The sequence below is a fragment of the Carcharodon carcharias genome, chromosome 11, assembly GCF_017639515.1.
Source record: "Carcharodon carcharias isolate sCarCar2 chromosome 11, sCarCar2.pri, whole genome shotgun sequence".
Lineage (NCBI taxonomy): Eukaryota > Metazoa > Chordata > Chondrichthyes > Lamniformes > Lamnidae > Carcharodon > Carcharodon carcharias.
The window spans coordinates 43,847,844-43,873,813 of record NC_054477.1 but is presented as its reverse complement, the minus strand read 5'-3'; the positions used below and the strand labels follow the sequence as shown (position 1 = coordinate 43,873,813).

The window sequence follows — 25,970 nt, the reverse complement described above, 5'->3', positions numbered from 1 at the left end:
GTTCAGAGGGCATTTAAGAGTCAACCACCTTGCTGTGGGCTGTGGATCTGGAGTCTCATGTAGGCCAGACCAGGTAAGTACAGCAGATTTCCTTCCCTGAAGGGCATTAGTGAACCAGGTGCGTTTTTACAACAATCAACGGGTTTCATGGTCATCATTAGACTTTTAATTCCAGACTTTTTTTATTGAATTCAAATTCAATCATCTGCCATGGTGGGGTTCAAACCCGGGTCCCCATAGCATTACCCTAGGTTTCTGGATAACTAGTCCGGTGACGATACCACTAGACTATCGCCTCCCCCTTTTCCTCGGAATGGCAGCATGAGGCCCTCCCATCTGACCATGGCAGTCTAGGGTGGCTGTCGAAGCAGAGGTTAATGCCCGTGGTGTCCAGTGTAGAGATGTCTAGCAGTGCAGGAAGAGGATGAATGATCTGCTGCGCTCCGCCAGGGTAACTGCAGCACTTACTCTCACTGCAAACTGACACTCATAGGGCATCAGGCAGTCTAAGTGTGCAGGAATGCCATATGGAAGTTTAGATTGCAGCACTAAATGTGTGCCAGCCACTTCATGCTCTCAAGCTTATATCATTTTTGGGGCTTCTGCTTCTTAGTCACTTACTGGGGAGTTCTCAGTAGCTGCCATACGCATGCATATTCCTGAACTGCTCATGCAACCATTGGGATGACAATTTATCCTTCTGTCCTTCAGCAGGAGAAGAATGCCCACAACAAGTGCAAGTGTTCCTAGACGGAGGTGGCATTCTGAATATTCGAGTCCTCACCCCTTTTGAGGAGCTGGCTGCAGAGATAGCTGGAGAGGAGTAAGTCTGTGCTGAGGGGGCGGTAAGACTCCCCAAGGAAGCCAGTGAGCATGCCTCCAGTTTGCTGTGCCACTGTATGAGAGATTTATTTAATTAAGGAGCCTGCTTAGGTAATCACTAAATCTTTCTATTCTCTATTCCAGCTACCAGCAAGAAAGGGGTGAGACCAGTAGCCCAGACCAGCCACAGCCCCAGCCCTAAACCACCTCTGAGTAGTATGCCTCAAACCTCAGAGGATGCACTGTTCCCATGTATCCTCCACCTATGCAGATACATGCACCTTGTGGGGGAGGTGGGTCCAAGTTATAGAGTAGGCTCGGGGTCACAATTTGGTGAGCACCATCACTGACCCGGGTCCACAGCTGGCAGAGGAAGTGACAACTGAGGTCACTGACACTCGGAAGACTGCTGAAGACCAGGCCCCTGCTGAGCCCCATGCACATGATGAGCCTCTGGACTCAGCCATAAGAGACCTGTTGGAGATGCAGCGACAGGCAGGGGAACATCAGGCAGAGATGCCAGTGGTCATGCCCAGACCGGAAGGAAAGCTGAAGGAGTCCATCCATATTTTGTTATGGGGTCTGGACAGAGTAGATAGGGAGAAACTGTTCCTACTTTTGAAAGGATCGGGAACTAGATGGCACAGATTTAAAATAATTTGCAAAAGAGGCAAAAGCAATGTGAGAAAAAGCTTTTTCACACAGTGTGTGGCTAGGGTCCGGAATGCACTGCCTGAGAGTGTAGAGGAGGCAGGTTCAATAGAGACGTTCAGGAGGGAATTAGATGATTATTTGAAAATAATTTGTATGGTTACAGGAAGAAGGCAGGAGAATGGCACTAAGTGAAATACTCATTTGGAGAGCTGGTGTAGACACGATGGGCCAAATGGCCTCCTTCAGTATTTTAACAAGTCTGTGATTCTATGTTATGGATCCAGTATACAAGCACTTGGCTGCCTCCAGGGAAACGGTGGCAGCCGCTTTGGAGACCAGGTCCTGCTGGATATGAGCTCAGTGGCTCTAGGCATTGGCGCAGTGCCAGCAGTTGACTAGGCGAGGAGGAATGGGGTACCTTGACCTCCCTCCAGGTGCCCCTTCTCCTCGAGGAGTCAGGTGCCATCGAGCACCCACAGCAAGAAAGATCTCCAACCAGGCACCCCACCTCCACACCTTTCCACGATCTTGATGTTATGAGACCTATGAGTTGGGAGCAAACCTGCTGCTGTGTGGGCTTCATCATAGAGAGAAGAAAACAACTGAGCATAATAACAAAAATAAAACACGGATGCTGCAGATCTGAAACAAAAACAAAGTGCTGAAAAAACTCAGCAGGTCTGGCAGCAACTGTGGAGAGAGAAACAGAGTTAACGTTTCGAGTCCAATATGACTCTCCTTCGGAACTGAAGAGAGACTGTGATGGCACTAGGTGAAATGCTCATTCGGAGAGCCAGTGCAGACACGATGGGCCAAATGGCCTCCTGCGCTGTAACAATTCTGTGAAATTCAATGGGTTTTATGCGGTTGAAATAGGGGGAAGGGTCAAGTGGAGCAAAAAAGAAAGGTCAGGGATAGGTTAGAGGGCAAAGGAGATTAATTACAAAAATGTCATGGAACAAAAGGCAAAGAGAGTGAGAATGGTGGTAGTAAAGGAACAAAACAATGGTCCAGAGTAGGTGTAATACCAGAATAAGGATCAGTGCTCTCTGAAAGCAAAACATGAGAACAAGATACAGACTTGCACTCGGCCATTTGTTCTCATGTTTTCAAGGGGTAAATTAATTCCAGCGAGGTGGCCTTGTAATGAGCGTGCATGACATGCTAATACATGCAAAAGGGCTTCCCGACATTGTTCATCGGGGAGCTTAACCTGCCTTGAAGTCCCAAGAACAGAATTCCTGCAGTTCATCCCAACGTCGGGAAACTGATTTTTGGCCTCACATCAAATTAAGTTACCCCTCCTTCCAAACTTCCTGCTGCTGATAGGACCGAAAGATTCCACTCTATATCTGGTAAATTGAATCTTGAATTATAATCTCAATATGCACCAAGTAATTTTGCTTTTATAAACAAGCATAAGCATTTCAAGTTTAGTTGCAAAATGACTCACTTCCCATCCATATTTAAAGTTTATGAGGTGGTAATAAAACAGCAGATCTGAAGATCTAGTAACTTAATGCAACCCATCTCATGCCTTCAAGATGGCTTTGCTTCACATTTTAAAGATTTGATCAATGATTTTTCACTTCAACTGTCTAGGTGTATGCCCCTCAGCCAGCTTTCCTAGTCATGCTGCCACAACTTTTTTTGTACTATATGCCTGAATTTTTCAAACAAGCCTCTTGAGAGAACCCCTATCAAACACCTTCTAAAAATGATTTTCTGCCTCACTCATCCCCCCCCCGCCGCGCGCGCCCACCCCCCCCCCCCCCCCCCCACATGCTTGCAGGCAGCAGTGTAGAGTGGTATAAAGTCAGGTGGGATGGCAGGGGTGCTGTGCCCACTGCCTCCCTGCCAGTGCTGGTATTTTACCAGTGGCAGAGTGGGTCATGCCATGTGGCGAGACTGCCAGATTGGGGTGGGGGTGGGGTCCCTTCTGTTTGGACACCCTGTCCTCCCACAGTAACACAGGTCTTCCCTGCAGAGGATCTCACACCCTCCCCCACCCGTGCTTTCCAGCAGGCCCCCCTCACCAGGGTCTGCCTGATTGGCCCTGGTGGTTCCCGACTCCATTTACTTCTCTGTGCCTGCTCCAGGGTCACAAGTTAGAGGACTGTTGCAGTCCCAGCAGTGGCCATTGCTATTCATGGTGCAGCTAGGACTGAAGAGCTGCCAGCCCTCTGACCAGCAGCTCTTGGAGGTGGGAGATCCTTCCTCGTGGGGGTGGAAGCCATGACTTAAGGCAGCTAATTGCCTGAACCATGCTAAACAGTGTTGTGGCTTCCAGGGTTGGCAGAGGTGGACTCATCCCTGATTTTCTAGCCAGTGGGCAGGGCCACTCCCTCTTGTGTTAAACTGGGCCACTTTACCTAATCAATCAGTTCTTCAAAAAGCTTAAACTAAATTTGTCAACACAACTTCAATGCTGGCTGCCTTGATTATATCTCAATTTTTGATTCTGAGATTTTGCCCAGAAAATATATTGGTAATTGGTATAGCTATTAAGCCTGGTGATGTAAACAGTAATGTTTCTTGATTCCCATGTCAGTCAAGTACAGTTCAATCAGGGGTGGTCAAATTTTAAAGCTCATGAGGCAGAAAAAAATATTATCTGGCAAGGTGTTGTTTTTAAAATACACCCATTCTTGTTATAAATCCACAATAGATGTTTTGAAATAAAATAATAATACATTTGAATATATGTATTCAAATATAGCTTAAATGAATATAGCTTAAATGTGATTTAAACGTCACATTTTAAAAAAACAATTGTTAACAATAACTGTATTTGTTTATTCACTGAGTTTAAAAATAGGTGGAATTTTACGCCGGCATGATTTTGTGGTCCCGTCGGAGTCAATGGACCTTTGAACAGCTCCCGCATTTTACGGTCCCCAATGTGTCTACATAACTTTCTAAGTAATCACAAAATAAAAGAACATTTGAATTAAGATGACTGCCACATTAAAATCCATGTGGCAATGTTATCCGTACAAATCTTGCAGCATAGTAAAGACATTGATTTAAAAATGTAAAATCTATGTGTGGTTAATAAGAAAACCTTCATTCAGTTTATTTATATAAGTGTGTGCCAGTAAAAATAGCACAGGGTTTCATTTAAACAGACAAGTGAATTTTAGTGGTTGAAGCCCAAGGTCAAGACAACCAGGCATATGAGTACATTGAAGTGATATCCACCAACTGTATGAAGTTCATTTATAATGAAAGAAAATGAGTATTCATTGCAATATGACCATATTTGCACACACATTTAATCTGTTCCAACTATAACATAGAGCTAGGATTCATCTTGCCACTGAGTGTGAATGAAGTCTGTAATTCACAGACTGTCCAGACTCTCCTCCCTTCCTGTTATAAGTATGAAACCTTTACAAGGTCAACCCTTCCTTCCTGCTTTGACTTGAAGAAATGATAAAAAAAAAGTAATGATAGATGAAACCATGTTAATCTCCTCCATGACAAAATGCCTTAATTGTGACATACACTAGAAAGAGGGGTGTTTAGTTCATTCAGCTGAAGGAAGTTATTGTCTATTTAAAGTGTAGTCTGTTACTTTGGTTTGGATAAAGGAGCTATGAAAAAGACAGGTAAAATATTGGTGGCAGTCAGCTTCCAGTGCAAATTTAGCAGCACACTTGGAGCTTTTGCCCAATGACAGAGGCCCAAATTTTGTTCCAAATTGTGCCTAAAGCCTCATTTCCATAATACTGATGAGTTGCATGCCTCAGTGTAACTCGCCAGTTAGGGCCTTCCCAATATCAGTTGGTTGAAACCTCAAAGGGGAGGTGATGGTGTAGTGGCATTGTCGCTGGACTAATAACCCAGAGACTCTGGGGGCCAGGGTTCAAATCCGGCCATGGCAGATGGTGGAATTTGAATTCGATTTTAAAAAATCTGGAATTAAAAGTCTAAATGATGACCATGAAACCATTGTTGTAAAAACCCAGGAAGAAAATCTGCTGTCCTTACCTGGTCTGGCCTACATGTGACAATTTCCCAGGTCTTTCCGTTCTAATGGGCTGACACCCAGATGAATTTGGGGTCCTGATCCCTCACCTGAACTGTGTTACTCCCAAGAGGCTATTTTTAAATGTAAGTGGTTGATTGGCCAGGAGGTGAGCTCAGCGCGAGCGGCAAGTACCTCCAAGAGGGCAGAATTGCCGGTCTAACATCAGTGGCAAAGGCAGGCAGCAGCCATGTTGGGGGAGAGCAGGTGGCTCATGAAAGGGTCAGGAGGATAAAGATGGTAAAAAGTGACCATGGAAGTTACTCAAGTCAAAGTACAGAGCTCAGCCCAGCGCTAGTTGACCCTTCAAATTTCACAACAAAACAAAGATAGAATCAAATTCCTTTTGCCCTGCGATGACCCCAACAACTGTGCACCAGATTGTTTGGGTTCATTTGGAAAAGCGGATTGAAAAGCCCATTTTATTCTGTACTGGCCACTTAAAAAGCTCCTTAAGGGGCTTTTAATTGGCAGCAAGCAGACTTCCTGTTGCCTCCCTCCTGCAAGACTCCAGGATCCAGTGCTGCCCTCCAGGAACACAATTTTCAAATTGCATCCACACTCATCCCCAGCAGCAATTGAAAATCCAGCCTTATGAAACTTCAGCCATTAAAAATCAAATTTTTACTTTGTGAAAATGGATATTGTCTTTTTTTAGTATTTTGGGGAATATGGTAGTATTCTGTAAAGAAGGCTATGTGTTTTTGTGTGTCCATGGGTAATTAAAGTGGGGGAAGGTTAGTAAAGGCAGCTTGTCTGTGGGAACTGAGAGATGAAAGGTAAAGGAGCAAGATGCATACATTTGTAATGAGAGGCTATGGTGAAGTTGGAATTACAAGTTCAGTTTTAAAATTTGCATTAGGTGATAGATAAGGGCTTAATTTTTCAGCTGCTAAATTTCAAAGGGAAGTTAAGGGACTTATACAACTTACAAAGTTGCTCAAGTAAACAAGGGAAGGTTATTAAATTTTATTTGATTTGAAAATGGAGTTAATAGAAAAACATGGGGCAGGATTTTAGGCCCCGTGGGCGGGCACACACCCGACCTGATCGGATGTAAATTAGAGCGCGATGATGTTGGGCGAGCATCCCGACAACATCGCGCACTTGTGCAATATTACGGTCAGCGGGCACACGCGAGTCGGCAGCGCATCCGCCGACAATTAAGAGGCCTATTAAGGCCATTAATTAATTGAAAGCTCTTTTTCACTGCCCGTCCAACGTTATGGTTGGTACACGGGCGAATCAGCCTTTGGATTTTTTAGGAAACTCATCCATGAGTGGGATGAGATTTCCAACATTCATTTTAAAAAAATATGTTGATAGCAGTTGTATTAAGTTTATGTTCATGTGAGAGAGTCCTATGTGGGGACGTTTTGTACACTTTCAGAATCTTTATTTTTGATTTTAATATTCTTCAGCTCCCTGCCTTAAAGGAGATTTCGGTGCGTGCTCCCATGTGCATGCGCAGACTTTTGTGCTCGCACTCCTCCCACCCCCGCCCCAGCAGTGCTGAGCTCTGAGCAGGCCTTTCATGCTGGCTGGCCATTCGTTAAACAGCCGGTGTGAAATTGCAATCAGGGGCCAATCGCGGGCAGTGGACCGTTTCCCTGCCACTCCTCAGCTTGCCCACCGCCAACCCAAAAATCCTGACCATTAAAGGTCATTAACGGACCATTAACGATTTTTATATTTTGGAAAAGTTGGGTTCAAAGAGGTGCTTCAGACAATGGAGTCTAGGATGAAAATAAAATAAAAAATATTTAAGGAGAGAGGCTTAGTTGAGTGGCTATTTAGGGGAGATGTCCTGAGATCAGCTGTGTGATGAGATAAGTTGTGAATTTGAAGAAGCCATCCAGTTTCAAGCCAGAAAAGTCTTTTTGTTTTCAGAAAGCAGCCTGTTCCTGAATTTCCTTCAGATTTCCACGGCAGATTGTGGACTGTGAGTGAGAAGTTGTGTGGTATACTTTATTAAAGTAGCAGCAGTTTTTGTCTTTGGTAATATTATATGATTTTTATGGTTAAAAATCTATAAAGGAGCTGTTGCCAGGTAGTTTACTTGTGTGTCCTGACCAAGCAGGTTATTGTTTTGGGGAATGTTTTGTTAGACTGTTTCAACTGTGTAATTTTAATCTTGCGTGTTTAAGTTTTTTTTCTTCTTGTTAATTAATCATTTAATTTTAAAATCCTAAAAGTGTTACTGGGATTCTGTGCTTCTGGGATTAGTAGTTTTCCCCTTGTTTTCAAAACACAAAAAAATGTTATGATCAGTAAGACAAGTTTCCCTGTGGGATTTGGCTTGCTCAGCGAATAACATGGCTGTGGTTGTAACAATTTGCTATTTTGAAACTAAAACCTTTGTGACACCCATCTAATGTCTATTTGATATTGATCAAAAGAGCATTATGATTATGGTATGAAGAAAACAAGAACTTGTATTTATCAAAATGCCTTTCCTATTCTCAAAAAAACCAGACTGCATCAAAGCTAATTCATTATTTTGAAGTGTAGTTGTTCTGTAGATAATATAGTAGACAATTTGCACATAGTTTAATTCTGCAAAGAGCAGGTGAGATAAATGAACAGTTAATGACTTAGAGATTTGGCTAAGCAGCACCTGATTTTCAGGTGCTAAGCTGCCTCGTAAGCCTTTAATATGGCAAATGCTGCCCACTATTATTAGAAGCCAAAAAATTGCCATTAAGTATCCATTCTTGAATCAAGCATCAGACCCTTCATTTATGCAAATCAGAGCCTGGACCTTTGTTTGAGAACCCCACTGCATGATTGATTTGCCCTGAGGCAGTCAGCATCATTGTTTAAAGGGACTGCCTGTTCGAACACAACCGGTAAGGTAATTTTTAAAAAATATACTTACTTGAATGTGGAGCCACCGCCATGACCAGGTGCTTTTCCAGCCACAACTGCATCATTCCTCCCAGGAGTAGGTGACAGGGATAGGGAGGTACAAGGCCATGGAGAATCTGAACACAAGGTTGAGAATTTTAAATTTTGTGCATTGCTGGACATGTAGTCAGTGTATTTTAGAAAGCACAGAAGTGATGGGTGAATGGGACTTTGTATGAGTCAGGAAATGGGCAGCAAAGCTTTGAGTGAGCTGAAGTTTACAGAGGGTAGAAGATGGGAGTCTGGCTAGAAAAGCGTTGAAATTGTACATAAAACCAAAATACTGCGGATGCTGGAAATCTGAAACAAAAACAAAAACTCAGCAGGTCTGATAGCATCTGCGGAGAGGAACACAGTTGACGTATCAAGCCTGTATGACTCTTCATGAGAACTAAGGAAATAGAAAAATGAGATGAAATATAAGCTGGTAGAGGGGGGTGGGACAGGTAGAGCTGGATAGAGGGCCAGTGATAGGTGGAGGCAAAGAAGAGATTGCCAAAGATGTCATAGACAAAAGGACAAGGGGATGTTGACGATGGTGATGTTATCTAAGGAATGTGCTAATGGGGACATTAAGGGTTGCAAGCAGGACAAGCAAGTGGCAGATGGCCCTAGTGGGGATGGGGTGGGGGGAAGGGATCGAAATGGGCTAAAAGGTGGAGATAAAACAATAGATCAAAATAAATTTAAAAATAGGTGGGAAAAGAAAAACATTTCTTAAATATTATAAATTATTGGAAAAAGGGGGATCAGAAGGGGGTGGGGATGGAGGAAAGAGTTCATGATCTGAAGTTGTTGAACTTAATATTCAGTCCGGAAGGCTGTAAAGTGCCTAGTCGGAAGATGAGGTGCTGTTCCTCCAGTTTGTAGAGGTTGAAGATAATGAACGCATTGATGAGGCAGAGTCTAGCACAGGTGATTTTATGGAAGTGGAAGTAGGCAGTCTATGGAGTGAATTTTACAGGCGGTGGGGAGCATATTGCTAGGCCTCCCCCCCCCCCCTCCCGAAAACCTAACCTAGCACACCCACCCACCCCCAGAAAAGTTGGTCACAAACTGACTTTTTTAAAAAGGCTATTGCATCATGGGTAGTCTTAATAAGCTGAGAGTGGAACTCCTGCATTTCAGTGAAAGGAAATCCTGCCTTTGAGAACTGCGAGTCTGATTGGCTGGCAGCTCTTGCAGTGCCAGAACTCAGCAGAGGCTGCTGCTGGGACTGCAAGCAGTTCCATGAAGAAGATTGGTGATTAGGCTGAGGATTTTTGAGTGGGCAGGGATTGGGTGGGGTTAGGGTTTTGGGAGGCCAGCGGAGGCAGCTCAAAAAGGCGGCGGTTACCATCTTGAGAATGTTGCTTCTGATGTGCTCAGGGCACCCCCAAAGGAGGTACCCACCCCTTCCCACATCTTCACCTCAGATGGTGAAAAAGCAGGCTCCCCACTCTTGCCCACTTTCCACTGCCCAGCATATTATGACACTGGAAGCTGAATGAGTCCCTTAACTGTCTCTTAATTAATTAGCGGATGGGCTAGTGGGTGTCTTACACACCGTGTTATTGGGAATGCGGTAGGGGTGGACAGGATGCGGTGTGTTAGCCACCTATCATATTTTACGTGCCCCCCCCCCACCAACCGAAAACACATCAAGTGGGGGTTATAAAATCCACCCCTTTGTGATGGAAATGTTAATTTTCCGACTTAAAGATGATGGTGCAACCACTGTGCCAACTGGATCAAAGCTGGAACCAAATTTAATTTTTTTTTGTCAATTAATAGGTGTATAACTGCATGTAATTTTTCACCTTTTGTGCTTTTCTTCCCCAGTTGATCAACTCAATGAGTTCACTTGCAGAGTACTGTCTACCCTCTGTTTTGCGCACACTCTTTGATTGGTATAAAAGACAAAATGGTACAGAAGATGAGTCCCACGAGTATCGGCCCAGAACAAGTACAAAGTCAAAAGGGTAATTATTTTTCATTTTATTTTGGTGATTATTTCTGTTCATACAGCTTGCCTTGTGGGTTCTGTTCCCCTGTCTCTTGTTCAGGGACTTGTTACACATAACATGAGATTGTTTATTGACTCAAGGTGCCCAACTGTCACAGTCTTAAGGATAAATTTGTGGTAAGACCATCTGACCTTCAGAATTTTCTTCCTTAAGAATCAGAAGAATGCTGCAAATTGAGATTTTATACAGAATTTGTATGAATCAAACTTGAGATTTGAGCTATGAGTAAAATGGAATGTGCCAGTCTTTGTTCTAAGGTATTGGGAAAACCACCCAGAGACATGTGTTGCTCTATATACATATATAGATTTTTGTTATATATATATGAACAAGATCCCTTTGGGGCTGCTCATAGAAAGTCAAATGATATGCTGTTTTATAATGACAGGACCATTATACTGTGTATCTCCCAATATAGTATTCTGCTTCTAAAGTATTTCTTTATGGTCACAAATGATAGAATTTTTTGGTCCTGCCAACAGCGGAGTCGTGGCAGGTGAGAGTGGAGAATCCCAAGTGAGTGTAATAGTCGGATACTCAGCAATGGGAAAATAAGTCGGAATTTTCCCCTCAGCACTTCCAAGGCAGCCTAATGGCGGGTTGACTTTCCTGCTGATCCATGTCAGGAACAGCATTTGCATGCAATTACATGTCATGAATACACATTAAAAACGCAAAATGCCAAAATCACATTCTCCCTCATAATTACATGCCACGCGAGTGGAAAGTTAGACCAGCCTGATTCATGACCAGATATAAGTGGCGTGCACCTGCCAACCTTCAGTATACTCATGACTTCGAGTTGCATACAACATCAAAAACCTACCAGCAGCAGCGTAGCACCGACACAGTCACTGCTGCCAAGGCTGCTTTCTTAGGCAAGATGTGGGATTCGCAGGCAGGACCATAAGGTGGACCACATTGTTGGGTGCGAGATTAAAGGCAGCTTTGGAGCTATGTGGATCACATTGTCGGGGGGAGTCATTAAAGGTAGTCCTATGGCTTTGTGGTCACGCTACAGGGCTATGCATGACATGCACATTGTGGTCCCGACCCAGGGAAGGGCAAGGCCCATCTGCTCAGTGGGAGTGGTGCACACCATGGTGTGCAGGGCATGGTCAGTGCCTCACACATGGTCCTGGGGGTGGCTGGCTCGATACTGGGCTGCAGATGGTATAGCCATGGTCAGGAGAGGCATCTTCACCCTGTAAATGGGGAAAACACAATAAAGGAGGTGCGGTACTCAAAGTTCCCATGGTGGGTTGGGGGGCCTCTGTATGTTACCGTGCACAGAGCCTCAAGATGGGGAGGGGTGAAGCCCACATGGGGCAAGGGGAAAATCCACAATGTTGGGTTCAGGGGGATGGGCAGAAATGTCCACAATAATCACAATGGGCTCCAGGGTTACTGGGGGAAGCTGGAGAATAACCAGAGGGAGGTCTACCTACACATCATGGAATCTGATTGGAGGGATGTGAACAAAGATTGTCTGGAAGTAGAAGTGCAGCACCATCTTGTTGAGACCCCAAATCAATGACACAGTTTAAAAATGAAACTGGAAAAAATTCACCTCTGGAGGGGTCTGAGGCAGTTTGGGAGGAGCCAAGGCTGGACCCTGGAGCCCTTTCAGGGGCAACCTCAAACTTAATAGAATTTCAACACAGAGATGAAGGGTCAGCTGAGAGAACTCATGAAGACTTTATTGAAATGTTAGAGTTGGAACCACAACTCATGGTGCGCTTTTACACATGACTGCACTCAGCATTAGGGTCACATTAGAGGTGGCCTCATTGAGCACTTAACCACCAGAGGAAAGTGAGAAGAGAAGAGGCACCCAGCCATTAAGGGAGTGCAGCTGCTGGATGTATTCAGGAAGCTCTTTCAAACTCTGCAAAATGCATTGTCTTTTGACATGAGTCACAGGGCACAAGACATCCAATCTTTCTAAAAGTGCAAGGCAGAGGTAATCGCAAATCCAAATTAGGCAGCATATGAGTGCCTTTAATGCACCTCAAAATTACATGGCTGTGCCCAACCCTCTTACATCCTAAATAGAATTGAGATGTCACTTGTTGGAGTGACTTCTTAGACACCTATGACCTCTGAGGGGATGCCTCAGCTGTAAGGGTGGAAGGGTGGAATAGGGAAAGGCACATAGCAGAAGCATAGCCCAAGGGCATGACCATGGCTTTCTGGCTTGGAGTGGGAGGTTTGTAATTGTTGGGTGAGACACATTCATCTCTTGGATCCATCTGTCCACAGGAAGAAGGAGGATTACAGAATGAAGACTGTGGTCACTGTTGCCTTCTTGATGTCAGTGCTCATATTGAGGAGGAGAAGAAGGGCCCTGAGCCATCTACCACAGATTAGAGAAGAGCCATGGCCTGAGGCCCATGGTCCAGAGATGCCCAACCAAGACCCAGAAGCTGAGGAGGTCAAACCCATCCTATGTAAGCAACTGGAGTGACCAAGGGTATACTGAAGACACCTCTCCTATTTGGAGAGACAGTGCCGTGCATGTCTCCACTTGTCAAGAGATATGATAGCTCATATCGGCCATGTTCTGTGGGAGGATCTGATGCCACATGGACTGGGAGGCCTTCCCCTGCCAGTGCCCCTGATGGTGGTCACTGCACTCAATTTCTTTGCAAGCTTCTCGTTCCTGGGATCCACAGGGGACTTATGTGGCATCTCTCAGACCTCAACACATAAATGTACAAAGGAGGTGATGGGTGCCCTCTACAATAAGGCTAGTCATTATATAAAGTTTGCAATGGGTGAAACTAGCTAGGCTGCTAGATTTCTGGGATTTGCAGTGATCTCTGGCTTCCCAAGAGTGAGTCTGCTGAACATCACGTGAATCTGGGACACATAAAGGGAGGCAATCACTGGGTGGTAGCTTGTGTCACCCTCACAATAAGAGGGCTCATAAAATTCACATGATGAGACCATTATCATGAACTTAAAATTTATTTGCAAAGAGACATGATATACAGTGAGTGAACTCCTATGCCACCTTTGTGCGCTCTCACAATTTTTATTTACCCTCCTGCTTCGCCTAGGTGCATCCCCAACATCCGCAACAGAGTTGGAGGCAGCCTCCTGACTGCTATGCCCTGTTGTCTATGATGACCTTGGAGGCCGTTTTCTGGAGGGCCGAGGCGAGGCCTGGAGGTCGCCGGCCTGCTTTAGTTCTCCTGCTCTGGAGCAGGTTGAACAGGTCATTGACCTGTGGAGCTGGTGCTGATGGGGTCATAGGCAAAGGGAATTGGGAGCGACTGGACTCTTGAGTCTCCTGGGTAGATGGTCCCATGGTGTCCAGCTGATTGTCCACCTCCCTTTCAGTACCTGAGGGCCCCCCTCTGATTTCTTGAGGAGAAGGGGCACCTGGAGGAAGGTCAAGCTGCTCCATCCCCCTCTTGCCTAACCACTGATGGATCCCACCTATGCCTAGCGCGATGGAGGACAGATCTGAGCACAAATCCGGCAGAACCTGATGGACCCGGGTCTCCAAGGCGACCGCCACCCTTTCCATGGTGATCTCCAGGCACTTACGTGTTGGAGCAATGCCATCAGACAGAATGGACTCCTCCATTCTTCACTCTAGTCTGTTGACTGCCTCTCACAAGTCTGCCCTTGTTCCGCAGCCTGCCTTATCTCCAGCATGAGTGCCCACAGCCATTTCAAGAGTCTCAACATTTGACTCAGACTCAGCAGATGCCTGTTCTCCAGCAGTCCTCCAAGTGCCAGAGACCTGGGCTGTCACTGCCTCTGACTGCTGGGGAGACGCGTTAGTGAGGTGCTCCCCAGAAAGTGACCCCGGGCCTAATCTAGATCTAGCACCCACTGAGCCGTTTGCTCTGATAGAGGGTGAAAATGAGCGCTACGACTGATTTTCATTGATTGGTTCCTCATCTGAGGTGGGCTGGGGCTACTGGGCTGGCTGGACCTCTGTCCTAACCTGCTGATGCCTGTAATAGAGAGAGAAGATAGATTTAGTTCATGAGCAGGCAGAATGCAACATTGCATGTCACTCACTGTGAGTGTCAGGACGTGATCAGCTAATGGAAGGCTCATCCATACTGGGTAGATGGAGGAGGCCGATCTTATCTTCGCCACAGGATTGACCCCTGTCCTCCCCTGCCAACCCGTCTGCCTCCTCCTCGACGGCAGTGAGCTCCTGGATGTCCGCTATCCCTCCCCCCATCTGGGCTCTCTTCCTCCTGTGTGGGCCAGCTTGGCCTGCATGAAGACAATAGATAGAATGTGATGAGAAGGGATGAAGAGGTTGGGAAGCATGCATGCCCACTGTGTGTATTGAGCTCCCCAGTAAGAGCTGACGATGCTGTTTGTGCAGGATGATAGATGAGATGGTGGTAGTGTTAAGGTGTGCGTGAGACATTCAGTTAATAGTTAATAGTGTGTGAGACCCATGAGGAATTTAATCCTTTAACTGACTTAAATGCCATTATGAGATTGTGAGTTTGGAGTGAGCAGAAGCTTGGCTTACCCTGGTGGAACAGATTAGATCATTCATTCTCTTCCTGCACTGCAGGGCATTTCTTACAAACCTCTGCTGTGACCCCCACCCAGGCGGAGAAATGAGGTTGGTGGACCTCCTGATTCCATTCCTTGGGAAGATGGCATCATACTGTTTGTGGACCGCATTCTCTCTTATGCTGGGCGAAATGTTTTTCCTCCAGTCTCCACATTCCAGACTGACTTTTCTGGGGTGCTCTTGGTGAATATGTTATTTATTCTATTTCCAGCTGGGTTCTGTCATGTGACTACCAAATCAGTAATCCTATTATCTATTGCAAGTGATTCGATGGCATAAGCTATTGTCACGTAATGGGGGATGAATGATGGCCATTTGCACCCTCTTATGATAAAGGTATATTCCCTCACACTCATCTCTGTGGGTTTTCAAGTTAGCAGACACCAAGTCTAGACATGACCATTGTATTTTAGTTTCTGTAACCATCCAGACTATAGGGCAGAATCGTCCAGGTTCGCTGGCATGTTTGATGGCGTGAGTGGACAATTTGGCAAGAAGGCCAAAAATCAGTTTCACAACGGTGTGAAACCAGTTTGCAATTGTCCGCTCAGCCTGTCAATGGCGGGCCACGTTCCCCACCATCGGAAGTCGGGAACCTCTATTACCTCATCATTTCATTATAAGGCCAGCCTGTTTTACTCATTTCTACCCGCCACCCCGCCGACCTGCTGGATGGTCCGCCCACGTCGGTGGAAAAACACGTCGATGAAGAGCACATCTTGATAACTGTTATGCGCAGAACTCAGGACTTAACTGCCAGGGCTTTGCTCACATCTTGGATATCCAAGGAGCAGAAGGTGCTGGAGCCCGACAGCAACAGCACACTGGAGGAACACCCATGGCATGCTGGGTAGGTTCTCAAGGACATGGCTCTGCTGTGAAACAGCTCATGGAAGTTGGAAAGCCACTGTCGATGCTCACAACATTGGGGTGTGAGAGGAAGGTCTAGGATCGTCTGGGAGGTTAAGAGGGGTTGTGGGGTGAGGCTGGGAGGGGGAAAATGAAGGTCTCAGGGGACAGAGGTTGGGAGGGGGAGGGAGTACGGGTGGAGGAGGAGGTAAGGGGGAGAAGATGGCAACTGTGGGGGTAGGTGTGAGGAGTTTTGGAAGGTGTAAGGGAAGGGGTTTAGAAGAAGCAAGGAGTGCGGAGGAGAAGGATTCCAGGAGGAGGAAGGAGTGTAGAGAGGGATGGAGCCCAGGGGAGGAAGGAGTGTGGAGAGGGGTGGTTGTCCAGGGGGAGGAAGGAGTGCGGAGGGGGGAGGAAGAAGTAAGGATGGTGGAAGGAATCAGGAAAGAAGAAGGAGTGAAGCTGGAGGAAGAAGTGAGGCTGGAGGAAGGAATCAGGAGAGGGGAAGGGATGAAGTGTGGCAGAAGAAGTAGGGTATCTGAGGGAGTCAGGAAAAGGGAGCGGCTGGGGGTGTAGAAAGAGTCCGGGTTTGGGGGGGGTGAGAGGTCTAAGAGGGGGTAAGGGGTTCCATGGGGGGAAGGAACCCGGAGTGGGGGATGTCTAGTTGAACATGTAAGGGAGGTGCCCAATGGGTCCATGACTGCCTCCTCAGGACCGAACTGACTGTGGGTGTGGTATGAGGGAATGGTGAGAATGACCGAGAACAAATTGAGGCAGGAGATTGCAGGTTCTGTGGTAGCGGTTGAAGGGACAGCGAGGGTTGTTGGTGGGACTTGGAGGCAAGCAGGGACCCTGAGGGTGGGAAGGAGCAGGCCGGGGAGGTGAATGTCGATGGGGGTGGGATTTTCGGGAAGGAAGCGATGTGCACGCTCCCCTGGACGTCCCTGAAGGAAAAAAGTTGTGGCTGATAGGTCAAGAAGGAGAGGTGGAAGGTGATGCCATGGAATCAACTGTGATGGAGAAAGGAAATGCATGATTGGGGGAGGAGAAAGGATGGTGGAGCTAACGAAAAAGTGAATCCGACCTTGCTGTCCAAATCAAAAGCGAAACGACAGCCACGGTGGGCGAGATCAGGTGCTGCATGAGCCTGTGCTCATTGGGTGGGCAGAGATGCAGGTCAGCTCAGATAGACAACTGAAAGTGAATCCCAATGGGCAGCATTCAAAATGCTCAGTATATTGAGGTGAGTATGACACATGAAGGATCCGTGTGTGTGGGAGAGTGCTTGCACGAGGCTCCAAAAGGCCCTGCCACACACACTTTTCCCTCCAGAATCACTTGTTGGCTAGTTGCTCCCTCTGTGGTGAAAGTTGACGAGGTTGAGGGGCTCACAGGCAAAGGAGACTTGGTGGGAGAGGACAGCCTTTGAGATTCTTGAGTGGATGACCCAGGGGTGTCCAGCTTTCATCCCTCCTCCTTTCGGGTGCCCGGGGGCCCCTGCCTGGCTCCTTGAGGGGGAGGAGCACCTAGTGGGACACCGAGGTGCCCCATTTCCCTCTCATGTTGCCACTGCATGAGCTCACCCATGGCTCCCACGATGGAGTACAGTTCTGCACATATCTCTGCCTTATGCTGGACTAGGGTCTCCATGGCGTCCACCATCCTCCCCATGGAGACCTCCATACAAGCACATATAGGCACCACTTCAGAGCGCAGGCAGACGCACTCCTCTGACTCATGCCATTCTGTTGAGGGCTTCCAACAGCTCTGCATGACATTCCCACGTCTTCTGATGACTCTCCATGATGAGTTGGAAGGCCAAATCCAGAGACTCGTCTTCTGACTCAGACCTCACATATGCCTGATTGCTAGCAGTCCTCGGAGTGCCGGGGAGTTCGCATTAACCTGCCTTCTGCCGCTGCAGGGCATTTGTCCATGCATTGACCACCAGATTGTGAACCTAAGCCTGCTTTAAATTTAGGTCCCACTGAGATGTGTAGCTCCGCGCTGGTTCAAGGTGTGGTAAGCACTGTGATGGGTCTTCCAGGCTGCTTATTTCCAGCTCTTCAATGAAAGAGGTATCCTCTTGGCTAGAGGTGAGGATCTGGATGGAGCTGAGAGACTGGCTGGCTGAGAGTGTTTGTCACTTGGTAGAGCTCCCTGTGAACCAAAGTAGAGATAATTAGTGCATGCCAGCAGAGTCAAAAGCAGGAGAGAAAGCATTCACATTTGGATTGAGAGAAGGATAGTGAGGGGTATGATCCTTATGAGGATGTTCGCCGCCTGACTAACCATCACTGCAGACATGGTCCATTTCTTCACCAGTCAGTGCGATGACACACTCCTCAAATTGAGTGAGCATCTAATGTGGGTCACTCCACCCCCGGTCTGGGACCTCTTCCTGCTGATGTGAGCAAGCTTCTCCAGCATGAAAACAAACGGAGAGTGTGTGAGTAGGACACATGGCATTGTGTGGAATGTTTGTGTGGTGTGCTTACAGAATGAGGACACAAGCTCAAGACGGTATGAGCCCGATGGAGATGTGAGGGTGTGTGTGAGAGTTAGTGGCGTTGTCCCTTGGGATGTGCAGTCCCTGTGGATGTGTGATGGGTTTGTGAGTATGTGAGTTGAGAGTGATGAGAAGAGTGAATTACCTTGGTGGAATGGATGCGGTCATTGATCCTGTAGCGGCATTGTGTGGCTGTCCTCTTTTGCAGGGCATTGGCGCTGACCATCGCTGCCACTGCCTCCCATGCTGGATTGATGATGCCGCTTCCCCTCCTGCAGCCAGAGTGGGGGTAGAGGACATCATGGCAGGCCTTCAGGGTTTCCTAAAAGCGCTTGAGGGACACTTCACTAAACCTGGGGGCTGCAGTCGTTTTCCATTTTGGGGCCATCTTCTCTTCCTTGCAGCAGTCTTGGGCTGGAAGCACTGAGAGGTATGCACCAGCTGGACTTTAAATCTGGCGCCTGGCATGATGAAGTGGCAAGGTGATGAAGTGGCAAGGTAATGTCGTGGCGGGCAAATGAGAGCCCGCCCACCATGGAAACGGCGTGCTTCCCGGGAATGAATAATTAATGCGGCAGGTTCGAGATGATACAGCTTGAAAAGCCACCATTGTGGCTGGCGGGTAAAATGCCATCTTATCCGCCTGGTACTGCAATTAGTGCAAATCTGGGACGATTCCATCCATAGTAACTGTAAATTCAACAAGTGATCTGTTGCATCCTGATGTCTCTTCAATGGAAGGTCCTCCAAAAGGTTGTTTACATTATAATGACTTTCCAAAGACACATCCAGGCATGTGTGAGCCCACTTCTGTACAGAAACCACAAAAAGGTTGCTTGACTCCCTCTCTAAATATGACAGCAAGCCACAAAAGGATGGCAGATGACCAGAATTTTAGTCAAAGAGATAATTTTTAAGGAGTGTCTTAATGGAGGGAAGTGAGGTAGAGAGGTGAGTACAATAGCCAAGGTAAATTGTCCATATTCTATGCTGCTTTAAAAAATAAAGATGTCCATTGTTGTCATGCATTCATGGGCATGTGATGTGAGTGTGTCAGGAACTTGACAAAATTACAGAGATAGGAAGGTGTGTGGCAGTGGAGCAATTTGAAAGCAAGAATGAAAATTTTAATATTAATTTTTTATATTAATCGCTAAAAGTTGCACCACAAGTTAGCAAGACCATACAAAAAGCAAACCAGGCTTTAGATTTTTTTCTAGAGGGATACAATTTAAAAGTAGGGAATTTATGTTAAACCTGTATTGAATCTTGGTTAGACCATACTTAAAGTACTTCATACAGTAATGGTCACCATAAGATCTAAAGGATAATAGAGACACTGGAGTGGGTGCAGAGAAGATTTACAAGGGGGATACCAGAAATATCAAGAAAGGATTGACAGACTGGGACTCTACTGCCTTGAAAAAAGGCTGAAGAGTGACCGAGATCATTAAAATTATGAACAGCTTGGATAGAGTGGATACAGAGAGACTCTTTCTTCTTGTGGGAGAGCATAACTCGAGGCCATCAAATAGTCACCAAGAAATCCAATAGGGAATTCAGAAGAAACTTCTTTACCAATGAGTAGTGAGAATGTGGAACTTGCTGCCACAAGGTGTGGTTGAAACAAATAGTATGGATGCATTTAAAGGGAAACAAGACAAGCATATGAGGGGGGAGGGAATAGATGGCTACGTTAATAGATTTGGGTGAGGAAAAACATGGGAAGGCTCGAATGGAGCATAAGCATCGGCATAGACTGGTTGGGCTGAATGTTTCTGTGCCATTTATCCTATGTAATCCCATGTAAGGTGTTTCTTAACCAGTGCCGACTTAGGTCAGTGAGCACAATGATGAGTAAAATAGATTAGATGCGAGTAAGGACATGGCAGGTCTATTTAAGTCTAGAAGTAACAAAGGCATGGATGAGGGTTTCAGTAGCAAATGAGCTGAGACAGGAGCAGAGAAGAGTGATGTCACCGAGGTGGAAGTTAGCCTTGGTGGTGACATGGATATGTGTTGAGAAGTTCATTTAAACAACAACTTGTATTTATCTAATGCCTGTAATGTATTAAAAAATCCCAGGGTGCTTCACAGAGGCATTATAAAACAGCAAGCCACATAAGGATGGCAGATGACCAAAATTTTAATCAGAGATAATTTTTAAGGAGTGTCTTAATGGAGGGAAGTGAGGTAGAGAGGTGGAAAGGTTTAGGGAGGGAATTCCAGAGCTTAGGGCCTGGGTACCAGTGATGGAGCAGTTAAAATTAGGGATGATCAAGAAGCTGGAATTAGTGGACTACAGATATCTTGACCGGTTGTAGGATTGTGGTGGTTAGAGAGGTAGGAGGGGTGATGGATTTGAAAACAAGGATGAAATCCACACAGCTGGACGAGGATGGCAAGGTTTCGCAGGAGTATAGTGTGATTAACTGTATTTGATGCTGCAGAGAGGTACAGAAGGACGAGGAGAGATTTTTTGCTTTTGTTTACAGTCACATTAGATACTATTTGTGACTTTGATAAGAGCAGTTCCAGAACTGTGACAGGGTAGACACCTGATTGGATGAATGCAAACATGGAGTTCTGGGAAAGTTGGAAACAAATATTAAGGTGGTGACAGTACATTCAAGGGCTTTGGAGAGGAAAGGGAGGTTGGAAATGGAGCAATAGTTGTGAAGAACAGAGGAGTCAAGGGTTCGTTTTTTTTTTGAGGAGAGGGGTGATGACGGCAGATTTGAAGGAGAGGGAGATGGAACATGAGGATAGAGAACCATTAACAATGTCAGCTAACATGGCAGCCAGGAAGGAAAGCTGGGTAGTCAGTATTTTAGAGAGAATAGGGTTGAGAGAGCAGGAGGTATGTCTCACGGAGAAGATGAGTGTACAGATGGCATGAGGTAAGACAAGACAGAAACTAGACAAGGAAACAAGTTCAGGATTAGGGCAGAGGGAACTGAGAGGAAATTTGACATGAAAGGCTAGGGGAAGGGAGGAAGTGACAGGAGTAGCTGATTGGATGGCCTCAAACTTGATGACAAAGAAATCCATGAGTTCCTCACATTTGTCGTTGGAGGTGAGGGTGAGAAGATGGGGAGAAAAGTTTGAAAAGATAGCTTGCTGCAGAGAAGAGGCTGGGGTTACCTTTGCATTCCAGGATGATCCTAGAACGGTAAGTGATTTTTGCAGAGAAAAACAGGATCAATCAAGCTGTACTTAGTCCAGCCAGACCTGGTAGTGAATGACAAAACCAGTTGTTGACGTTTCTGTTCAAGACTTCGCCCCTTTGACTTAAGGGAGCAGAGATGTGTGCCATGCCGGGGAAATAGCCAGAGTGAGAGAATGATGGCTTTTATGGGGACTAAGGCTCCAAAGGTATGGGTGGGACTGTCGTTGAATAAATCAGTAGTTGCAGAAATGTCCTGGTAAATGAAAGGGGCCAACGTGGCGAAAGGTGTAGTCTGGTGGGAGGCTTCAGTTAGGGGCAAAGTGTCATCATTCTGAAATGGGCTGGATTTTATGGCTGCAAATTGGATGACGTCCCCCCCACCCCCAAAACCCAAGCAAACATAAAATATGGTGGCAATATGACGTCATGACTTCAGACTTCAAAATTACAGAAGGTGAGCAGGCACAGAAATCGGAAAGCCACCCGCTGTTTTGAAATTACTAAGTACCAAGCTATTGAGCTTGTTAACGATCCAGTTATAAGGAATTTTTCATTGCCCGCTGCATTTTTGGACATCAGATGTAAAAAAACATTTGAGTGTTTTGCTATGACAGGGGCAGAAGAATAGGCCCTGCGCCTGCTGAATGTAGCAGTAGATTCTGCTGGTGATGGTGGCAGCATCTGTATTTTTTAACTCATTTTTTAATCTGTTTGTGCCTGCCATGAGAAATAGAGAAGGTTTGAGAGAACAGGGAGCTTTTAAATTTGTAGCAGTGACTGACTTCCTGTTGACATAACCCCGCTGCTGCATGACGTCCCAGCCTAGACCCCCGATTGGGTGTGAAGCCTCCATTGCAATATTAATTAGCTGCCTTCCTACTGGATGGCCACTGATTGGCCATTGATGTTTGATTCAATGTGCCAAGCCAGCGGGAGCGAGCGGACCGATCACTTTCTGTTCTGCCTCCCTCACTCCACTGAGAAACATAAAATCCAACAGCTTGTTCCTGTCAAAGCCATGATGTCGATGGATCAAAATCCTGGAACCCCTCCCTAACAGCACTGTGGGTGTACCTACACCACATGGACTGCAGCAGTTTAAGAAGGAAGCTCACCACCATCTCCTCAAGGGCAATTAGGGATAGACAATAAATGCTGGCATAGCCAGCGACATCCATGAATGAATTTTTTAAAATACTTATCCGCAATAAGGGCTTTGTTCATAAGTGAATGGATATTCTGCAGGATGATGCAGAGAGGATCAGTGATAACTAGACCACTGGCAGAGTCCATAGGATCAGCACTGAGAAAGGCGAGTTGGACAGGGAGAAGTTTGGCAAAATTAGCCTCCAGCCAGTTAGCTAGGCAAGAAAGTTAACAAGAGAATAGGATGGGGTAGTGGAGTTGCTGCTTTTGAAAAGGCTGCGATGAGTACCTTGAATGGTCCTTTAGGAATGCCATGACAGACAAAGAGGGCAAGCAGAACGCTTATCTATGAGAGAATCAAGCCGGGAATGATGGCAGGACAGCAGGAAATGCGTGGTGTACTGAAGAGTTGATTTAGGGATTTTGAAGGGCAGAGAAGACAAGAAGGGTGAATTGAAAGGAGGTATAACGACTGGGGAGAGGGCCTATGAGGAGCAGAGAGAAAATAAGTAAAAAAGAAATGAAAATAATAAAGTAGAAATGGGAATTATAGACTTGCGTCTGGAGTAGCGGCCAAAGCGTGCACACAAATGGACCGAATGTGACACCAAGATTTTAGGCAACCTGGTTCAGGTTCAGACAGTTGCAAGGGAAAGGGATAGAGTCAGAATGAAGTTTGTATTGGAGGAAATTTCTGCTTACTGGATATTGGAGAAGCCACTTGATAATTTAGCAACAGCGGAAGAGTTGTGAAAGCCGAAAATCATTTAGAGCTTGATCTTCAGCTGCTGGTCATAAATCTGGTTTTGTTTGATTTTTAATGTGATCCAAAACTTATATATTTAGTATGCACTTCCTGACTGTTACAAATAAAGTATCATAGTCAAATTTTGTTGTCACTGTTCTTAAAAAAAAAAGCATGAAGAGACAGAAGAAAGTCACCTGCACTATATGGGGAAAGTGCCCCAGGAACAGATATTGGGGTCAATTTGGGCTCAATGGTAGCACTATGGTTTACAAGTCAGAGGAACATCCACTCTTGGATGCAATACTGAGCAAGTGCCCTCTTGCTGGGTGCAATTAAGAAATGCATTTATATAGTACTTTCATGTCCTCAGGATATCCTAAAGCAGCCCACAGTTTTTAATGAATTACTTGCGAAGTGTAGTCGTTGTTATGCATTGTTATTGCAAATGTGATGTCAAATTACATACAGTAGAGTTCCATCCAAATAAGTAATGTAAATAACCAATTAATTTATTTTGGTTGCATTGGTTGAAGAATACCTGACCAACAAAACAGGAGAACTCCCCTCCTCTTCTTCAAATAATGCCAAGGTTTTTTTTTATGACCACCTGAACAGATTGATTTGAACCTTGAATATAACGTCACATCTGAAGACAATTGCTGAATTTTTAAAAAGGCATTGGAGGACTGTGGGTGGAAGGTGGATGGGCCTGCAACTTCCTGACACCCGACAGCATGCTTCACTGTGGTTCCACATCTGGGTCATTTTAGATCCAGGAGAATTAGATGGTGACAGCTAACTGCCTGCAATCACCATGGTAGCCTGTTAGGCCAATTTAAATGGCCTAATAAGGCCACTAAGCAGAAGCCAACTGTAACATTTCAGTTGGCTTGTGGGCCCTCACGGAGGCCGAAACACGACCAGGGAATGGGAGGTGGCAGAGTCATGGGCAGGGCCAGAGCTCTATCCCACCAGGGGCTCCTCCCCGCTCCGCCACGACCTTTTTAATGGAGAAAATGTTAAAAAATCTCTTCAGTGGATGCCTTGTTTAGGTGACCTCTCTTACCTGCACCAGTAACTCCCATATCAGTGGAGTTGGTGATGTGTCATTGCTCAAGGCCTCGTACTATCCATGCAGTCTCCGGAGTCCGATAAGGATGGTGAGCATGCACCCTGGCCACTAATTGACTCGCTCGTCCACTGGGCATCAGGCACTGTGCATCAAGGGATTGGGACACAAAAATTCACCCGATGTCAGGGTCCTGACCGCAGTACAGAAATCCTGATTCCTCCAACAAGGGGGAACTTCCTCAGTATTGCTCCCAAGAATGGGTGTTCCTCTGACTTGTAGACCATAGTGCTACCATTGAACCCAAATTGACTCCGATATGATATGTTCCTGGAGCACTTTCCCCATATTGTGCAGATTACTTTCTTTTGCCTCTTTATGCTTATTTTTTTTTAAGAACAGTGACAACAAAATTTGACTGTGATACTTATCTATAACAGACAGGTAGTGCATACTAAATATATTTAGTTCTATATTTTATGCATTTGTATTTGATAATCTCATCATTATTTTATGTTACTGGACAAATAATGTATGTATGTATAATGTATGTTACTGGATAATTCACTTAATTACATTTTAGTTTTAACTTTTGTTCTTTCAGTGATGAACAACAAAGGGATTATCTTCTTGAGAGAAGGGATCTAGCAATTGATTTTATTTTTTCTCTGGTATTAATTGAAGTTTTAAAACAGGTAAGTAACAAATTTCAATCTTGAATATTGCTGAAAAGAAGGATGTTGCCAAAGCTTTTCATCTTGCACTCATCTGGACAAAAGCAAGAATGCTAAATTTCAAATGACCAAAACAATTTAGGAAAAGGGTGCTGATTGATTGGCTAAGGCATTGCCATGGAGAAGGAAACAGGGAATAATAGGCTCCCCAAGCTCCTGGGTAATTCAAGAAAGGCACAAGGCTTAAACATATTCTTTTTATTTGCAGATAGTGGGTCCCTGTGTATCAATGTGTATCACTTCTAACAAGCAAAGTGAGCAAGCCACGTTGACTGATTATCTTAAATTGCGTGTTAGTACAGTTATTAGTGCCCTCAGGATTGTGCAGCAAGTATTGCTTTCTCCAAGGCAACACCTCGGCCAATCAGAGTCGACTTGCCAACCAGTCAGCACTCTTTTCTCCTGTAGTATAAATTGTTGCAATTGTTTGAAATTTGACATTCTTGCATTTGTCCTGATTAATGCAGGACAAAAAACTTTGGAAACATGTCTTTCTTTTCAGGAATATTCATATTCTGTTCTACCAAGCAGCAATTTTGATCTTGTTTATGTATTTATATGTTGAATTCTTCAATGTCGACCATTTGTTGCAGATACAAGAGTTTCTAATGTAAAATATGGCAACAATGAATTGCCACCATAAAAATAACTTTACTGTTATGGTAATTTGAAGTTGTATTTGAAAAATGCAATGACACCTATTGGTGATCCAGCAATTTGTTTCCTGTGAATACTGTGGACAGCCATTGAGGAGCATGAATCCTCCTCCTGG

General features: G+C 45.5%; 1 protein-coding gene across 6 annotated transcripts in view; it reads left to right on the top strand.

Moving 5' to 3' along the window:
- Nucleotides 1-25,970, top strand: part of LOC121284064 (protein furry homolog) — a 520,851-nt gene that overhangs the window by 166,962 nt on the left and 327,919 nt on the right. For all 6 annotated transcript variants that reach the window (XR_005944426.1, XM_041199077.1, XM_041199078.1 and 3 more), the window contains exons 4-5: nt 10,235-10,374; nt 25,069-25,159. Coding sequence is in view for 5 of the 6 variants with exons in the window: in XM_041199077.1 (XP_041055011.1) it covers nt 10,235-10,374; nt 25,069-25,159 (231 nt within the window). In the remaining variant the exon portion in view is untranslated. The remainder of the gene's footprint in view (nt 1-10,234; nt 10,375-25,068; nt 25,160-25,970) is intronic.